Below are 12,832 nucleotides of genomic sequence, written 5' to 3'. Positions count from 1 at the left end.
ATCCCAGCCCAGCCCCTCCCCATCCTCCCAGGGAAGAATCCCTTCCCAAAATCCCATCTCACCCCCCACTCCCTGGCATTTAAATCCACTGAAGTGACAGGTTAAACCCAAGTCTTTCAGCTGCCTCTGGGCTGGGGCTGAGGAGGGTCTGAGACCCCCAGTGCTGTTGGTGGGATGGAGCTGGAGCTGCCAGAGATGGGCAAGAACATGGGATGGTTTGGGTGGGAAGGGACCTTGGAGATCATCCAGTGCCACCCCCTGCCATGGGCAGGGACACCTTCAATAGACCAGGTTGCTCCACCCTGGCCTTGGACACTTCCAGGGACCCAGGGGCAACCACAGCTTCTCTGGGAATTCCATCCCAGCCCCTCCACACCCTCACAGCCAACAATTCCTTCCCCATCTCTCCCTGCCCTCTGGCACTGGGAAGCCATTCCCCCTTGTCCTGTCCCTCCATCCCTTGTCCCAAGTCCCTCTCCAGCTCTTGGAGACCCTTCAGGCCCTGCAAGGGGCTCTCAAGTCTCCCTGGAGCCTTCTCTTCTCCAGGTGAACCCCCCCAGCTCTCCCAGCCTGGCTCCAGAGCTGAGGGGCTCCAGCCCTTGGAGCAGCTCCGGGGCCTCCTCTGGACTCGCTCCAGCAGCTCCAAATCCTTCTGATGTTGGGGATTCCAGGGTTAGAGCAGCTCTGCAGGTGGGGTCTCACCAGAGTGGGGCAGAGGGGCAGAATTCCCCCTCCCCTGCTGCTCAGGCTGTGGGATCAGCCCAGGATAAGGAAAAGAGGTAAAGAAGGACCTGTAAGTCCTTGAGAATCCGTGTGGAGTGAGTCCAACCCCCTCCTATGTGTTTATTTTCCTTAACTTTGTCCTTGGTATCCCTTGAGCTGGGAAAGGCGACCTCAGAGGTTTATCTCGAGGTCATGGAGGTGCTGGGAAAGCCTGGGGAGGTTTTTATTCCTTCCTGAGTGTCCAATAAATCCAAGGATCACCAGCCCCATCCCAGTCCGTGCTGGCAGAGCCGGTTCCACACTGTGCCCATTGTTGGAGCTGGGGGAGGTGACATAAATTACACAAACAACCTCACCGTGTTTAGTTTAGCTTTTAACTCCTCATAGTCACTCCTTGGTTATAAAAGTCATTTTTTAGGTCAAGAACAGCAGCTTCTTCCCAAGACAAGGGTTGAAGGAGCCGTGTAAGGAACAAAAAAATAGGGTGAAAACCTGCAGGAATCAGCCCTGGGCAAAGGAGCTGATGAACTTTTGGATTTTTGGGAGGATTTCAGCCAGGTGGCAGCTGGGGAGGGGTTAAATTAGGTGGGGAAGAGCCTGTGAGTTGGGGGGACTCTGGGCAGGGGAAAGGTCCATGGTGGGGGGATGCCCAGGCCCATGGAGAGGGCGCTCTGGGGGTCCCCAGGCCCATGGTGGGATCCCCAAGCCCATGGTGGAAGGTGCCCAGGTCTGTGGGGAAGGGGCTCTGGGGGCACCCAGACCCATTAGGAGGTGCCCAGGACCATGGGATTAGAACTCTGGGAGTCCCCAGACCCATTATGAGGGGGCTTTGGGGGTCCCCAACCCACAGGGGGGCTGCCCAGCCCCATGGGAACAGGGCTCTGGGGGTCCCCAGGCCCATGGGGAAGGGGCTTTGCGGGTGTTCAGACCCATGCAGTGTCCCCTGGCCCATGAGGAGGGGGCTCTGAGGGTCCCCAGGCCTATGTGGGGGTCCCTGGGGGTTCCGAGGCTCGTGGGAAGGGGGTTCTGGGGGGTCCCCAGACCCATTAGGGGTCTGCCCGGGGCCATGGGGCGGGTCCCTGGAGAGTCCCCTTCCCCATGGGGAGGGTCCATGGGGGTCCCCAGATCCACGCAGGGGTCCACGGGGGTCCTCGGGCCCATGAGGGGTCTCTGAAGGGTCCCAATCCCCTTTGGGGGGCTCCTGGGAGTCCCCAGTCCCACGGGGGAGTTCCTGGAGGCTCCCCATTCCCGTGGGGGGGGTTCCCAGTCCCACGGGAGAGTTCCTGGAGGGTCCCCATCCCCGTGTGGGGGGACCCCAGTCCCACGGGGGGGTCCCTGGAGGGTCCCCATCCCCGTGGGGGGGGTCCCCAGTCCCACGGGGGGTCCCTGGAGGGTCCCCATCCCAGTGTGAGGGGTCCCCAGTCCCACGGGGGGTCCCTGGAGGGTCCCCATCCCCGTGGGGAGGTCCCAGGGGTCCCCAGGCCTGTGTCCCCGCGCGTGGGGCCGTTGCCATGGTGACGGCGGCGGGCGAGGCTCCGCCCCTTCGGGGAGCTCTCGCGAGAGTTGGCGGCGCGGCCCGGGCGAGGCCCGCGGGGAGCGGCTCCGCTGCCTCAGAACGGAGCGAACAGGGCCGGGATAGAGACCGGAGAGAGCCGGGACAGAGCCGGGATAGAGACCGGACAGAGCCGGGACAGAACCGGGATAGAGACCGGACAGAGACTGGACAGACCGGGCAGAACCGGGATAGAGCCGGGACAGACCCAGACAGAGCCCGGACACAGCCCGAACAGAGCCCGCTCCCTCAGCCCAGACCGGACTGAACAGACCCCGGGCAGAGCCCGCTCCCTCAGCCCGGCCCCTTTTGCTCCCTCAGCCCCTTCCCGCTCCCTGATCCCGTTCCCTTCCCTTAGCCCAGGCCTCTCTCCCTGGTCCCGGTCCCGCTCCCTCAGCCCAGCCCGGCCTCTCTCGCCATGAGCTTCCTCTTGTGAGTGCCCAGGGCCGGAGGGGAACCCCGGGGGGCTCATGGGCGGCTTGGGTGGGGGGAAAGGGCCCGTGGGGGCACTTGGACTCGGCCTATGAGAGGTTTTTTGGGGTGGGGGGGAAGCGTTTGGGGAGGGTTGGAGGGCTGAGGGGGGTTTTTTGGGGGAGGCTCTGAGGGGGTTCCTGGGGCGGGGGAAGCTGGAGGGTGTCGTGGGGAGGGGAGTCCTGGGCTTTGGGGGAGGTTTTGGGGGGGTCAGAGGCCCCCAGGAATGGAGGAAGGCCCAGGATGAGGCCTGGGAGGGCTCTTAGGGGAAGGTTTAGGGGGAAACCTGGAGTGGGATTGGTCTGGGGGGGCTTTAGGGAGGTGAAGGGCCTGTGGGGAGGGGCTGGGGGGCACTTGGACTTGGTCTGTGAGAGGTTTTCGGGGCGGGAGGAAAGCGTTTGGGGAGGGTTTGAGGGCTGGACTGTGAGAGGGCTGAGGGAGGGAAGGGTTTTCTGGGGAGGCTCTGTGGGTTTCCGGGGGGGGGGGGGGGAGCTGGGGGAGGATGTGAGGGAGCTGGAGGGGTCTGGGGGATCCTGAGAGGAGTCCTGGGCTTTCAGGAAGGTTCTGGGGGGTCAGAGCCCCCCCAACGAGCTGAGGAAGGCCCATGACTGGGCCTGGGAGGGCTCTTAGGGGAAGATTTAGGGGGAAGCCCGGTGTGGGATTGGGCTGGGGGGGCTCATGAGGGGCTTGGGGGGGTCCCTGGGTGTGTATGGGAGCAGAAAAACCTTGAAAAGTTTCCTTAGGGATGCACAAGAAGGGGCTGAGGAAGACTGGGGGGAGGAGGAAGCCCTGGAGGGACACAGGGAGGGGTGGAAGAAACCCCGGGGGTGTGGTGGGTTTTTTGGGAGGAAGCCTTGGAAGAAGGTGAGGGGGCAGAGCACCCTCGGTGGCATGAGGAGGGGGCTGGAAGCAGGAGTGGGGTGACCTGGAGGGCAGGAAGTCATGGGGAGAGGCTCTGGGGGTGTCTGAGGGGGTGGGGAGCCTTCGAGGGGGCAGTTTTGGAGGGAAGGGGTTGTTTTGGAGGGAGGGGTTGTGTGACAACCAGAGAATCCTGTTTTCCCTGAGCCGTGCTCTGCTCCCAGCCATCCCAGTCATCCCTCTCTCTGGGAGCTGGCAGGGTCTGACATTTAACATTTTGTGGTAGAGAAATACCAGAATTCCTCAGTTTTGGCAGTGTGGCTGTTTGGGAGAGGCAGGAGAGACAGGGAGGTTGTTGGGGACAGGAGTGTGGGGACAATCTGCATTTCAGGAGGCTCTCAAGTCACATTTTTAGCAGGTAGTGTCCCACCCCTTTGAGCACAGAGGGTCACTTTGTCACCTATTTATACATTTTGTTTTAACAAACAAAACAATTAATGCCTATTGATTCTAGAAAAGTTCTGTGATTTCCAAAAGTTCTGTGATTTCCAAAAGTTCTGTGATTTCCAAAAGTTCTGTGATTTCCAAAAGTTCTGTGATTTCCAAAAGTTCTGTGATTTCCAAAAGTTCTGTGATTTCCAAAAGTTCTGTGATTTCCAGGTTATATTATTTCCAAAAGTTCTGTTGTTTCCAAGTTGGTTATATTATTTCAAGTATATCTTATATATTATTTTATATATATTATGTTATATATAATATAATATATATTACATAGTTTTTATTATTATATAATATGATTATATAGTTGTCTTATATTATTGTATATTATTATTTATTATATAATTATAGTATTATATAATGTATATATATACATTATATACATATATATAATTATATATAATTATATATAATGTGTATATATATATACACATATATATAATGTGTATATATATACATTATATATTTTATATATATTATATATAATGTATATATACACATTATATAATGTATTATATATATTATATAGCATATAATACATTATATAATAATTAGGTAATATAGAATGTAATAACATTATATAATATCTAATTATTATAATTCATGCATTATTATGATTAACATCTATTATTTTATGTAATATAATATTATATATAATAATATATATAGTATCATATATAATAATATATAAAATATCATATATAGTAATATTTATAATATCATATATAATAATATATAATATAATATTACATATAATAATATATAAAATATCTTATATAATAAGATATGATATTATATTACATATAATATAATGCTATATATTATTATTTATATTATATATATTATAATTGTAATATTATATATAAATATAATATTATAATATATATATATTATATTATATATTATTTCCAAATATATACTATTTCCAAGTTCTGTTATTTCCAAAAGGACTTGAGGCAATGGCTTCAGGTGATCAGCTCCCCTCAGCCCAGGGGAGGTTTAGGTCAGACAGCAGGGGACAGTTCTTCACAGAAGTGGTTGTAAAGCCCTGGAATGGGCTGCCCAGGGCAGTGCTGGAGTCACATCCCTGGGAATGTTCAGGAGACGTGGATGTGGCACTCGGGGGCTTGGGCCAGTGAACGTGGTGGTGGTGCTGGTGGACAGCTGGACTTGATGATCATGGAGACCTTTTCCAGCCTCAGTGGTTCCGTGGCCAACTGGACGTGTCTCCTCTGTCTGCAGTGGGAGTCGTTCCTCCAAAACCTTCAAGCCCAAGAAGAACATTCCCGAGGGCTCCCACCAGTACGAGCTCCTGAAGCACGCGGAGGCCACGCTGGGCAGCGGGAACCTGCGCCAGGCCGTGATGCTGCCCGAGGGGGAGGACCTCAACGAGTGGATTGCTGTCAACAGTGAGTCCTCCGAGGGGGGAAACCCCCAAAACCTCGGGGTTTATCCCTGCACAGACCCGGGAATTCCCCAGGCAACTCTGCTTAGGTGGAATAAAAGGAAAGCAAGTCTCAGTGGAAAAAAGGAAGAGACAAACCTGCCCCGCCGTGGTTTTGGGGTGGGTTTATACGAGCTCAGACTCTCAGAGGTGGCTGGGTTTGTGAGGGGTTATTTTTGGTGTTAGAAAGTTCCTGTTGTTGTCTGCAAAAGCTGCACCAAATAATCCAGGGAGGAAGTGGAGTATTTCCACTGAACTCCAGCTTTGGAGAGCTCCTTTCTTGTTTTCTGTTTTCAAATCCTACAAGTTCAGTTTGCTTTTAGCAGCTGCTCCCCGTGGCCTTGAACTTTGTTTCTTTGGAGTTTAGAGGAGGAAAAAGCAGTTTTGAAGGAGAGCAGGGAGAGTTCAGCCTAAGGGAAGTCTCTCCTGCTTTTTCAGATCAGTCAGGGTTTTGGGGAGCCTGGAACCCAAAGCTGTTATTTCCAAGGATATGGAATGCTAAGTGGAGCTTCATGCTGTGCAAGTCAGGTGGGAAAGGAGCCAGGCAGTGAAAAATTGACAGAGAAATTCCAGTTCCTGGATGGTTGAACTGTTTCAAAGTCATGAGCCAGGTGACATCACAAGGAAGGGGATGTTTGGTTCTTCGAAGAGTTTTTTGGGTGCACAGGGATCCTCAGAGACCATTTTGTGTTCACACTTTGAGTCACCTCGATGCCTTTCCTTCCCAGCTGTGGATTTCTTCAACCAAATCAACATGTTGTACGGGACCATCACAGAATTCTGCACAGAGAGCAGCTGCCCTGTCATGTCTGCAGGGCCCAGGTGAGGGCTCTGCTGGGGGCTGGGGCCACATTTCTCTGTGGGGACCCAGGTGAGTGCACAGATCACTCAGCAGTGTGGAGAAAGGAGCTAAAAAGAGGATGGGATGTGTCCCCACGGGCTCAAGGCCCAGCACTGCACTCCTTTGGTGGTGTTCACCTGCCTGTGGTCATACCCTCTGCGATCTCTTTTCCCTGTCCATCAGGCCCTTATGGCTGGAAGCTGAAGAGATTGGAAAAGTTGGTTGTAAAGAAAATGAGAGATCCAACTCAACTGGAAGAGTCTGGTCTTGTTGTCAAAGTTGTAGAGAATCATGGAATGGTTGGGGTTGGAAGGGACCTTAAAGCTCATGCAGTGCCACCCCCTGCCATGGGCAGGGACACCTTCCACTAGCCCAGGTTGCTCCAGCCTGGCCTTGGACATTCCCAGGGCTGTGGTTCTTAGGAGACACTTGCAGCCTCCTGACAAGGTGTTACTGCTGTGTAGGAGAAGGTCAGGGCATTGTGGAAGGTGGAAAGAAGATAGTGAAGGAACATTATGGGGCCACCTCAGTGATTTTAGGGGTGAATCCTGCAGGGAGAACACCAGCTGTTGGCTCTGCACTCTTATTTCACCAAGGCAAAGCTCCAGCTGGGAATCTTCTCTGTAAGGTTGCTCAGGGCTCTCAGTTTTTAAGCCCAGCTTTGGGCAGCACTTGCAGGTGCCCTGGAACATCCTGCCTTGCTTTCCTCCCCAGCACTGCCACTTCCTGCCTCTATTTTTGGGGCCGTTTCCTGTGACAACAGGAAATGTTTGAAGGGCACTGTTTTCACTTGTAGAGCAAGAGGTGACAGTCGAAACGTGGGGGGGGGTTCCTGCTTTTGAGGGATTTTGTGGGAGATCTCGGAGAAAGTGGGTTGTGTGCTGCCAGTCCATGTCTGCCCTGGTTTGGGGGGGCCCTGGGAGTGATGAGCACGTGTGGGGGCTGGATCTGGAGGCTCCCAGCTCCTGGGATAGTCTATCACAGAAGTCTTGTGTGAGTGCCAAATTCCTGGAGGGTGTCTGGAAGCTAGAGGGGAATTTATCCAGATGGTGGGTGATGGCCCTGGGCTTCCTTTTGGGCAGTTTTTGGGTTGTTTTAAGGAAATTATGATGTCAGAGGAGGGTGCCATGAAGTTGAGGCTCATTTTTAACATCCAGAGGGGCAGTGGAGGGGCAGCCCTGATCTCTGCTCTCTGTGAGCAGGGACAGGACCCTGGAACAGCTGGAGCTGTGTCAGGGCAGGGTCAGGCTGGATCTCAGGAAATGGTTCTTCCCCCACAGGCTGGTTGGGCACTGCCCAGGCTCCCCAGGGTTTGGTCACAGCCTCAAGGCTGCCAGAGCTCCAGGGTTGTTTGGACAGTGCTCTCAGTGACAGGTGGGATTGTTGGGGTGTCTGTGCAGGGCCAGGAGCTGGACTCTGATCCCGATGGGATCCAACCAGCTTATCCTGTGATTTTGGAGGGTGAAGCCCTGGAGGGGTCAACGCCGTCGTGTTGGGCTTGACAAACTCACACAGGCCAGGCACTGCTCTTGCTCCCCAGGGTACCAGTGTGGCCCCTTCCTGAGATAAGGAGGAGATCACAGGGCCTGAAAGTGCCCTTTTCCCTGTGGGAGCACAGAACCCCTGTCCCCCTGTCCCAGGTACGAGTACCACTGGGCCGACGGCACCAACATCAAGAAGCCCATCAAGTGCTCGGCGCCCAAATACATCGACTACCTGATGACGTGGGTGCAGGACCAGCTGGATGACGAGACCCTCTTTCCCTCCAAGATCGGTGAGTGGTGCTGTGTGACACAGGATGGCACCTCCTCAGCAACCACAGCCTCATCCCTGTGTGTCTGTGCATTCCAGGTGTCCCCTTTCCCAAGAACTTCATGTCGGTGGCCAAGACGATCCTGAAGCGGCTCTTCCGTGTCTACGCCCACATCTACCACCAGCACTTCGACTCGGTGATCCGGCTGCAGGAGGAGGCCCATCTCAACACCTCCTTCAAGCACTTCATCTTCTTCGTGCAGGTGAGCTGGGAAGGGCTGTCTTGTTCCCCGTCTAAAGGGAGCTGGATTTTGAGCCCTTCCCTGCAGATGAGCAGCTGTGGTGTGTGCTAGGAGATAACACCCAGCCCCCTTCTGTACCCAGCTCTGCTGTTTGTGGCTTAGGCTCTTTGTGGGTTTTTTTCCAGGAAGTGGGGCTGAGTTGGCTGTGAATGCTTGAGTTTCCCTCTCAGGTTTCACTTATCAACCTGCAGCAAGAAACCCAGGCTTAGAACAGAACCTGGGGGAGTTTGCAGCTTAAGAATCGACTCAAAAGTAGCAGCACCAGTGCCTTTTTTTTCCTGTTCTGTGCACAGCAACGTGGCAGAAGTTTTGTTGCCCTGAAACACTTGGCTTTCTCCACAGAGAACAGGGAGAGGTGGCTGCTCCTCTGTGGTTCTCCCAGGAGCTGCCACACGGTGCCTTCCAGGGTGACCAGCCACGTTTTCCAGCAGCTCTTTGAGAGCTGCCTTTAATTTTTTGTCTCTTTTCCCTTGCCAGGAGTTCAACCTGATTGACAGGAGGGAGTTGGCTCCTCTGCAGGAACTGATTGAGAAGTTGGGCTCCAAGGACAGATAAAACATTCCTGGGGGGACCCTTTTGGCCTCTCCTTTCTGCTTCTTCTTCAGCCACCTCAGCGCTTGGCTCCAGGAATGCTGGACACACCAAGTGGTTCCACTCCTGCTGTGCAGCCCCCACTGGGCTCCTCTGCCCCACAGCTGTGGGCTGGGTGAAGGTGGAGCAGGTTTTGTCCCTCACAGGGTGACATTCCAAGTCCTGCACAGCTGCTTCCTGCTCCCAGAGTTTCCCTCTGGGCTCTGCAGCCGCCTGGCCGGGGCTGAGAGTGGCTCAGCTTATTTTTGGAAGTGCTTTTTTTAGGATAAGAGGTGCACTTTGGCCCAGAGCCTTAAAGCTCCCCTTGGCAGCAGCACTGGGGGGGGGAAAGAAGTGCCTGGTCCCAGGGGGGTGTCCCTGTCCCTGGGAGGGAGGAGCAGCTCTGGGGTGTCCCATGGATGGGGGGGGACACGAGGGACCCTCCTGTGTGGCAAGGCAATAATAAAGTTTCTTCCTGCTCTTCTTTCAGAGGAAGAGGGGGGGTCTCCTCCTCTTCTTCCCCCATCCCACAGGCACCCTGATTGAAAACACAACGCTGGCTGAAGTTTATACATCCAGGGAGGCAGAGCCAGAGCAGCCCTGGAGCACTTTATTGGTGTGGAGCAGCCTCAGGGCTTGGGGATGGAGGTGAAGATGCGCAGCCCGTGCATGTGCTTGATCTCCTCACTCAGGGCCTGCAAGGCAAGCACAGCTCTGGGGTCACTCCCAGGGGCTGGGCACAGCTTTGGGGTCACTGGGATCAGAGAAACAGTAGGGCAGAGTCTCACGTGGAATCACACACAAATTCCGGGTTCTGCTGTGCTGGCAGACACCTGGTCCTGTGTGTGACACAAACCAGCCCTGGGAGGGACGTTCTGGAGGGTCGAAAGCTCTGAATACACCAAAGAGGCCTTCACTGTCAGGGGCACCCTGAACAGCCCCCTAAGGCTGCCAGAGCTCAAGGAGGGTTTGGAAAACACACTCAGGGATGGGGTGGGATTGTGGGGTGTCTGTGCAGGGCCAGGAGTTGGATCCATGATCCTTGTGGGTCCCTTCCAGCTCAGGATATTCTGTGAAGTGCTGCAGGCAGCTTTAAATGCCACACCAGAGCTACACCAGCTCTGAGCCCTTGTTTTCCAGGATGATTCTCATGATTACTGGGTAAAAACAGGGCAGGCTGGGCTCTTAAACACTCACCTGTGGGCAGGACTGCGACTGCCCAGGTGAGCTCAGCACCCGGCTGTGTGTGTGCCACCCCCAGCACTGAGCACCCACAGGACACGGCTACACGTGCCACAGACACCTCCTCCTTTATGAGGACAAAAGTAAGGAATGGCCGCTATTTATTACCAGGAGAGGAGAGCTGTGCTGGCTGCCCTCCCAGCTGGGCACGAGGGGGGGCTGTGCACACAAAGTGCTGCACTCACGGAGCAGCACCTGAACTGTCACGGGAAGGGCTTCACTGTTTCCTCAATAATGATTAGGGAAAAAGGGAAAGGCTTTGGGGAGGCAAAAAAGGGCTGCACTTCGTTACAGGGGAAATGCTGCAGTTTTAGCCACCCTGTACAGCATTTGATCCTCTCTGTGCAGAGCACTGTGCCTGTAACACCCACTTTTAGCTGGGCACTGTGTGTTCACACACCCCCAGAGCCCACAACTGCACAGCTCTGAGCACCCACAGCTCCAGAATTTATTGGGAAGGGCTGGCTTTGTACTGGGAAAGGAGGGGGAAAGGGCTGCGTTGGTTATTACTGGGAAAAAGAAGGGCTGCAGTGAAAGGCACAGCAGGAATCTCACAGTGTGTGTGTGCACAGACACCACCAAAGCACCCAACCCAGTGCTGCACACACAGAGCTAAACTGGTTTGAACTGGGAAGGGAGGGGAAAAGAGGGCTGCACTGGTTATTACTGGGAAAAAGGAATTGTGAAGCACTGACTGGGTGCAGGCACAGCACAAATCCTGTCAGTGTGTGCAGCACTGCAGGCACTGAGGGTGCACAGACACCACCAGAGCCCCCAGCTCAGAGCTGCACACACCTTTCAACTGGTTTGAACCAGAACTACCCTTCCCAGTCCCAGTGTGTGTGTGTCCAGCAGGGACTGTGGGAGACACCTGTGAAGGTTCAAGTGCCCCAGTGCCCAGCTCTGTGCTGCTCACCCTCACTCTGTGCCCTCCCCAGTGCCCTCCACACCCTTTGTGCACCCTTGGGGTCCCCCCTGACCCCCGGCCCCCTCACCTGGTTGACCATCTGGTGCTGCTGCACTGTCCTCTTCTCCCTGAACTCCTCGGACTCGATGTGGATCTCGTACATGGCCCCGCAGCCTCCTGAGAAACGACACGGGCAGCAAATCCTCCAGCAAGAAGGAGGGGTTGCTGTGCCCCCACAGCCCCGACCTGCCGGGGGTCTGGGACAGGGTAACTGGGAGGATGGAGGAGGAGAACAAGGAGCTTTACCTGAGATGTCCACGACCTTGATGGAGGAGGCCCTGGGGAACCTCTCCCGCAGGACCCGCGTCAGGTGCGACTCCCCCTCGGAGCCGGAGCTGAGGCTGCGCCAGGAGCAGCAGCGCAGGAACAGCTGGGGGGGACAGTGATGGGAGACTGGGGGGGCCCTGGGGGACCCCAAACACACACACAGGGAATGGGGGACCTTGGGGGACCCCAAACACACACACAGAGAATGGGGGACCTTGGGGGACCCCAAACACACACACAGGAAATGGGCAGACCCTGGAGAGACCCCAAACACACACACAGGGAATGGGGGAACCCCAAACACACACAGAGGGGCTGGAGACCCCAAAACCACACACACAGGGGATGGGAACCCCCTGGGGGGACGCTGAACATACACAGGGGGTGGGAGGACCCTGGAGAGACCCCAAACACACACACAGGGGGCTGGGGGTGGCAGTGGGTGGGGGGCTGTCTGTGCCCGGGGGGGATATGGGAGGAGGAAAGGGAAGGTTTGGGAAGGCAAGGCAAAGGAAGGGAAGGCTGCTGGCACAGAGTGGGGGGCACCGGGAGAGGGGGAAAACTGAGGGATAGAGGAATGGGAGAAGATGGGATGAAATGGGCGCTGCCTTCAGTGGCATCGCAGAAAGGGGCGAACTGGAGTGGGGGGAAACCAGAAGAGGGGAACCAGGGAAAGGAGGGATGGAAACGGCGCTGCCTTCAGGGGCACCGAAGCCCCGGGAGGGGAGCGAGGGGAGGGATACATTGCCCAGGGGGAGCCGCGGGCCGGGACCGGGGGGGACACGGACAGGGACAGACGGACACGGGGACACACGGACACAGGGACAGACACGGACAGGGACAGACGGACACAGAGACACAGAGGGACAGATGGACGCAGGGACACACAGGGAGAGGGACAGACAGACGGACACAGGGACAGACGGACACGGGGACAGACGGACACAAGGACATGCAGGGACAGACGGACACAGGGACACGGACACGGGGACAGACGGACACTCACCGGGCCCCGGCCCAGCCCCGCCGCCATCCCGGGGCGCGCGCCGGGGTCACCCCGCGGCTCAGCCCTGCACCGCCGAGCGCCCCCTGGCGGCTCGGAGGACCCCAGAGGAGGGGACCCGGCCCCTCCCCCCCTCCATTCCCAAAAGGTCCCATCCTGCCCCTCCCCAACAGAGAGAGCCGCAACCTGACCCCCTCATTTCCACATCGAGCCCCCCCACACACACACACTGGGCCCCATCCTGCCCCCCCTTCCCACAAGGAAAGTCCCACCCTGCCCCCCCTCCCCAGACAGGGCCCCATCCTCCCATTCCCCCCAGAAGGGCCCCATCCTGCCCTCCCA

The 12,832-nt window shown here is 55.6% G+C and overlaps 2 protein-coding genes across 2 annotated transcripts; one reads left to right on the top strand and one right to left on the bottom strand.

Moving 5' to 3' along the window:
- Nucleotides 1-2,280: 2,280 nt before the first annotated feature.
- MOB1A (MOB kinase activator 1A) lies at nucleotides 2,281-9,506 on the top strand. The gene is made up of 7 exons (XM_032712533.1): nucleotides 2,281-2,606; nucleotides 2,645-2,707; nucleotides 5,345-5,511; nucleotides 6,275-6,368; nucleotides 8,028-8,161; nucleotides 8,239-8,402; nucleotides 8,919-9,506. Exons 2-7 carry the CDS (start codon nucleotides 2,694-2,696, stop codon nucleotides 8,994-8,996), a joined length of 651 nt encoding a protein of 216 aa, XP_032568424.1. The 5' UTR covers nucleotides 2,281-2,606; nucleotides 2,645-2,693; the 3' UTR covers nucleotides 8,997-9,506.
- Nucleotides 9,507-9,572: 66 nt separating this feature from the next.
- BOLA3 (bolA family member 3) lies at nucleotides 9,573-12,554 on the bottom strand. Its single transcript, XM_032712534.1, has 4 exons — nucleotides 12,494-12,554; nucleotides 11,467-11,590; nucleotides 11,249-11,337; nucleotides 9,573-9,706 (listed from the first exon to the last, which is right to left on the bottom strand). Exons 1-4 carry the CDS (start codon nucleotides 12,518-12,520, stop codon nucleotides 9,641-9,643), a joined length of 306 nt encoding a protein of 101 aa, XP_032568425.1. The 5' UTR covers nucleotides 12,521-12,554; the 3' UTR covers nucleotides 9,573-9,640.
- Nucleotides 12,555-12,832: the final 278 nt, after the last annotated feature.

The sequence above is a fragment of the Chiroxiphia lanceolata genome, chromosome 28, assembly GCF_009829145.1.
Source record: "Chiroxiphia lanceolata isolate bChiLan1 chromosome 28, bChiLan1.pri, whole genome shotgun sequence".
Classification (NCBI taxonomy): Eukaryota; Metazoa; Chordata; class Aves; order Passeriformes; family Pipridae; genus Chiroxiphia; species Chiroxiphia lanceolata.
The sequence above is the reverse complement of the archived record's forward strand: the minus strand, read 5'-3'. Positions and strand labels throughout refer to the sequence as shown.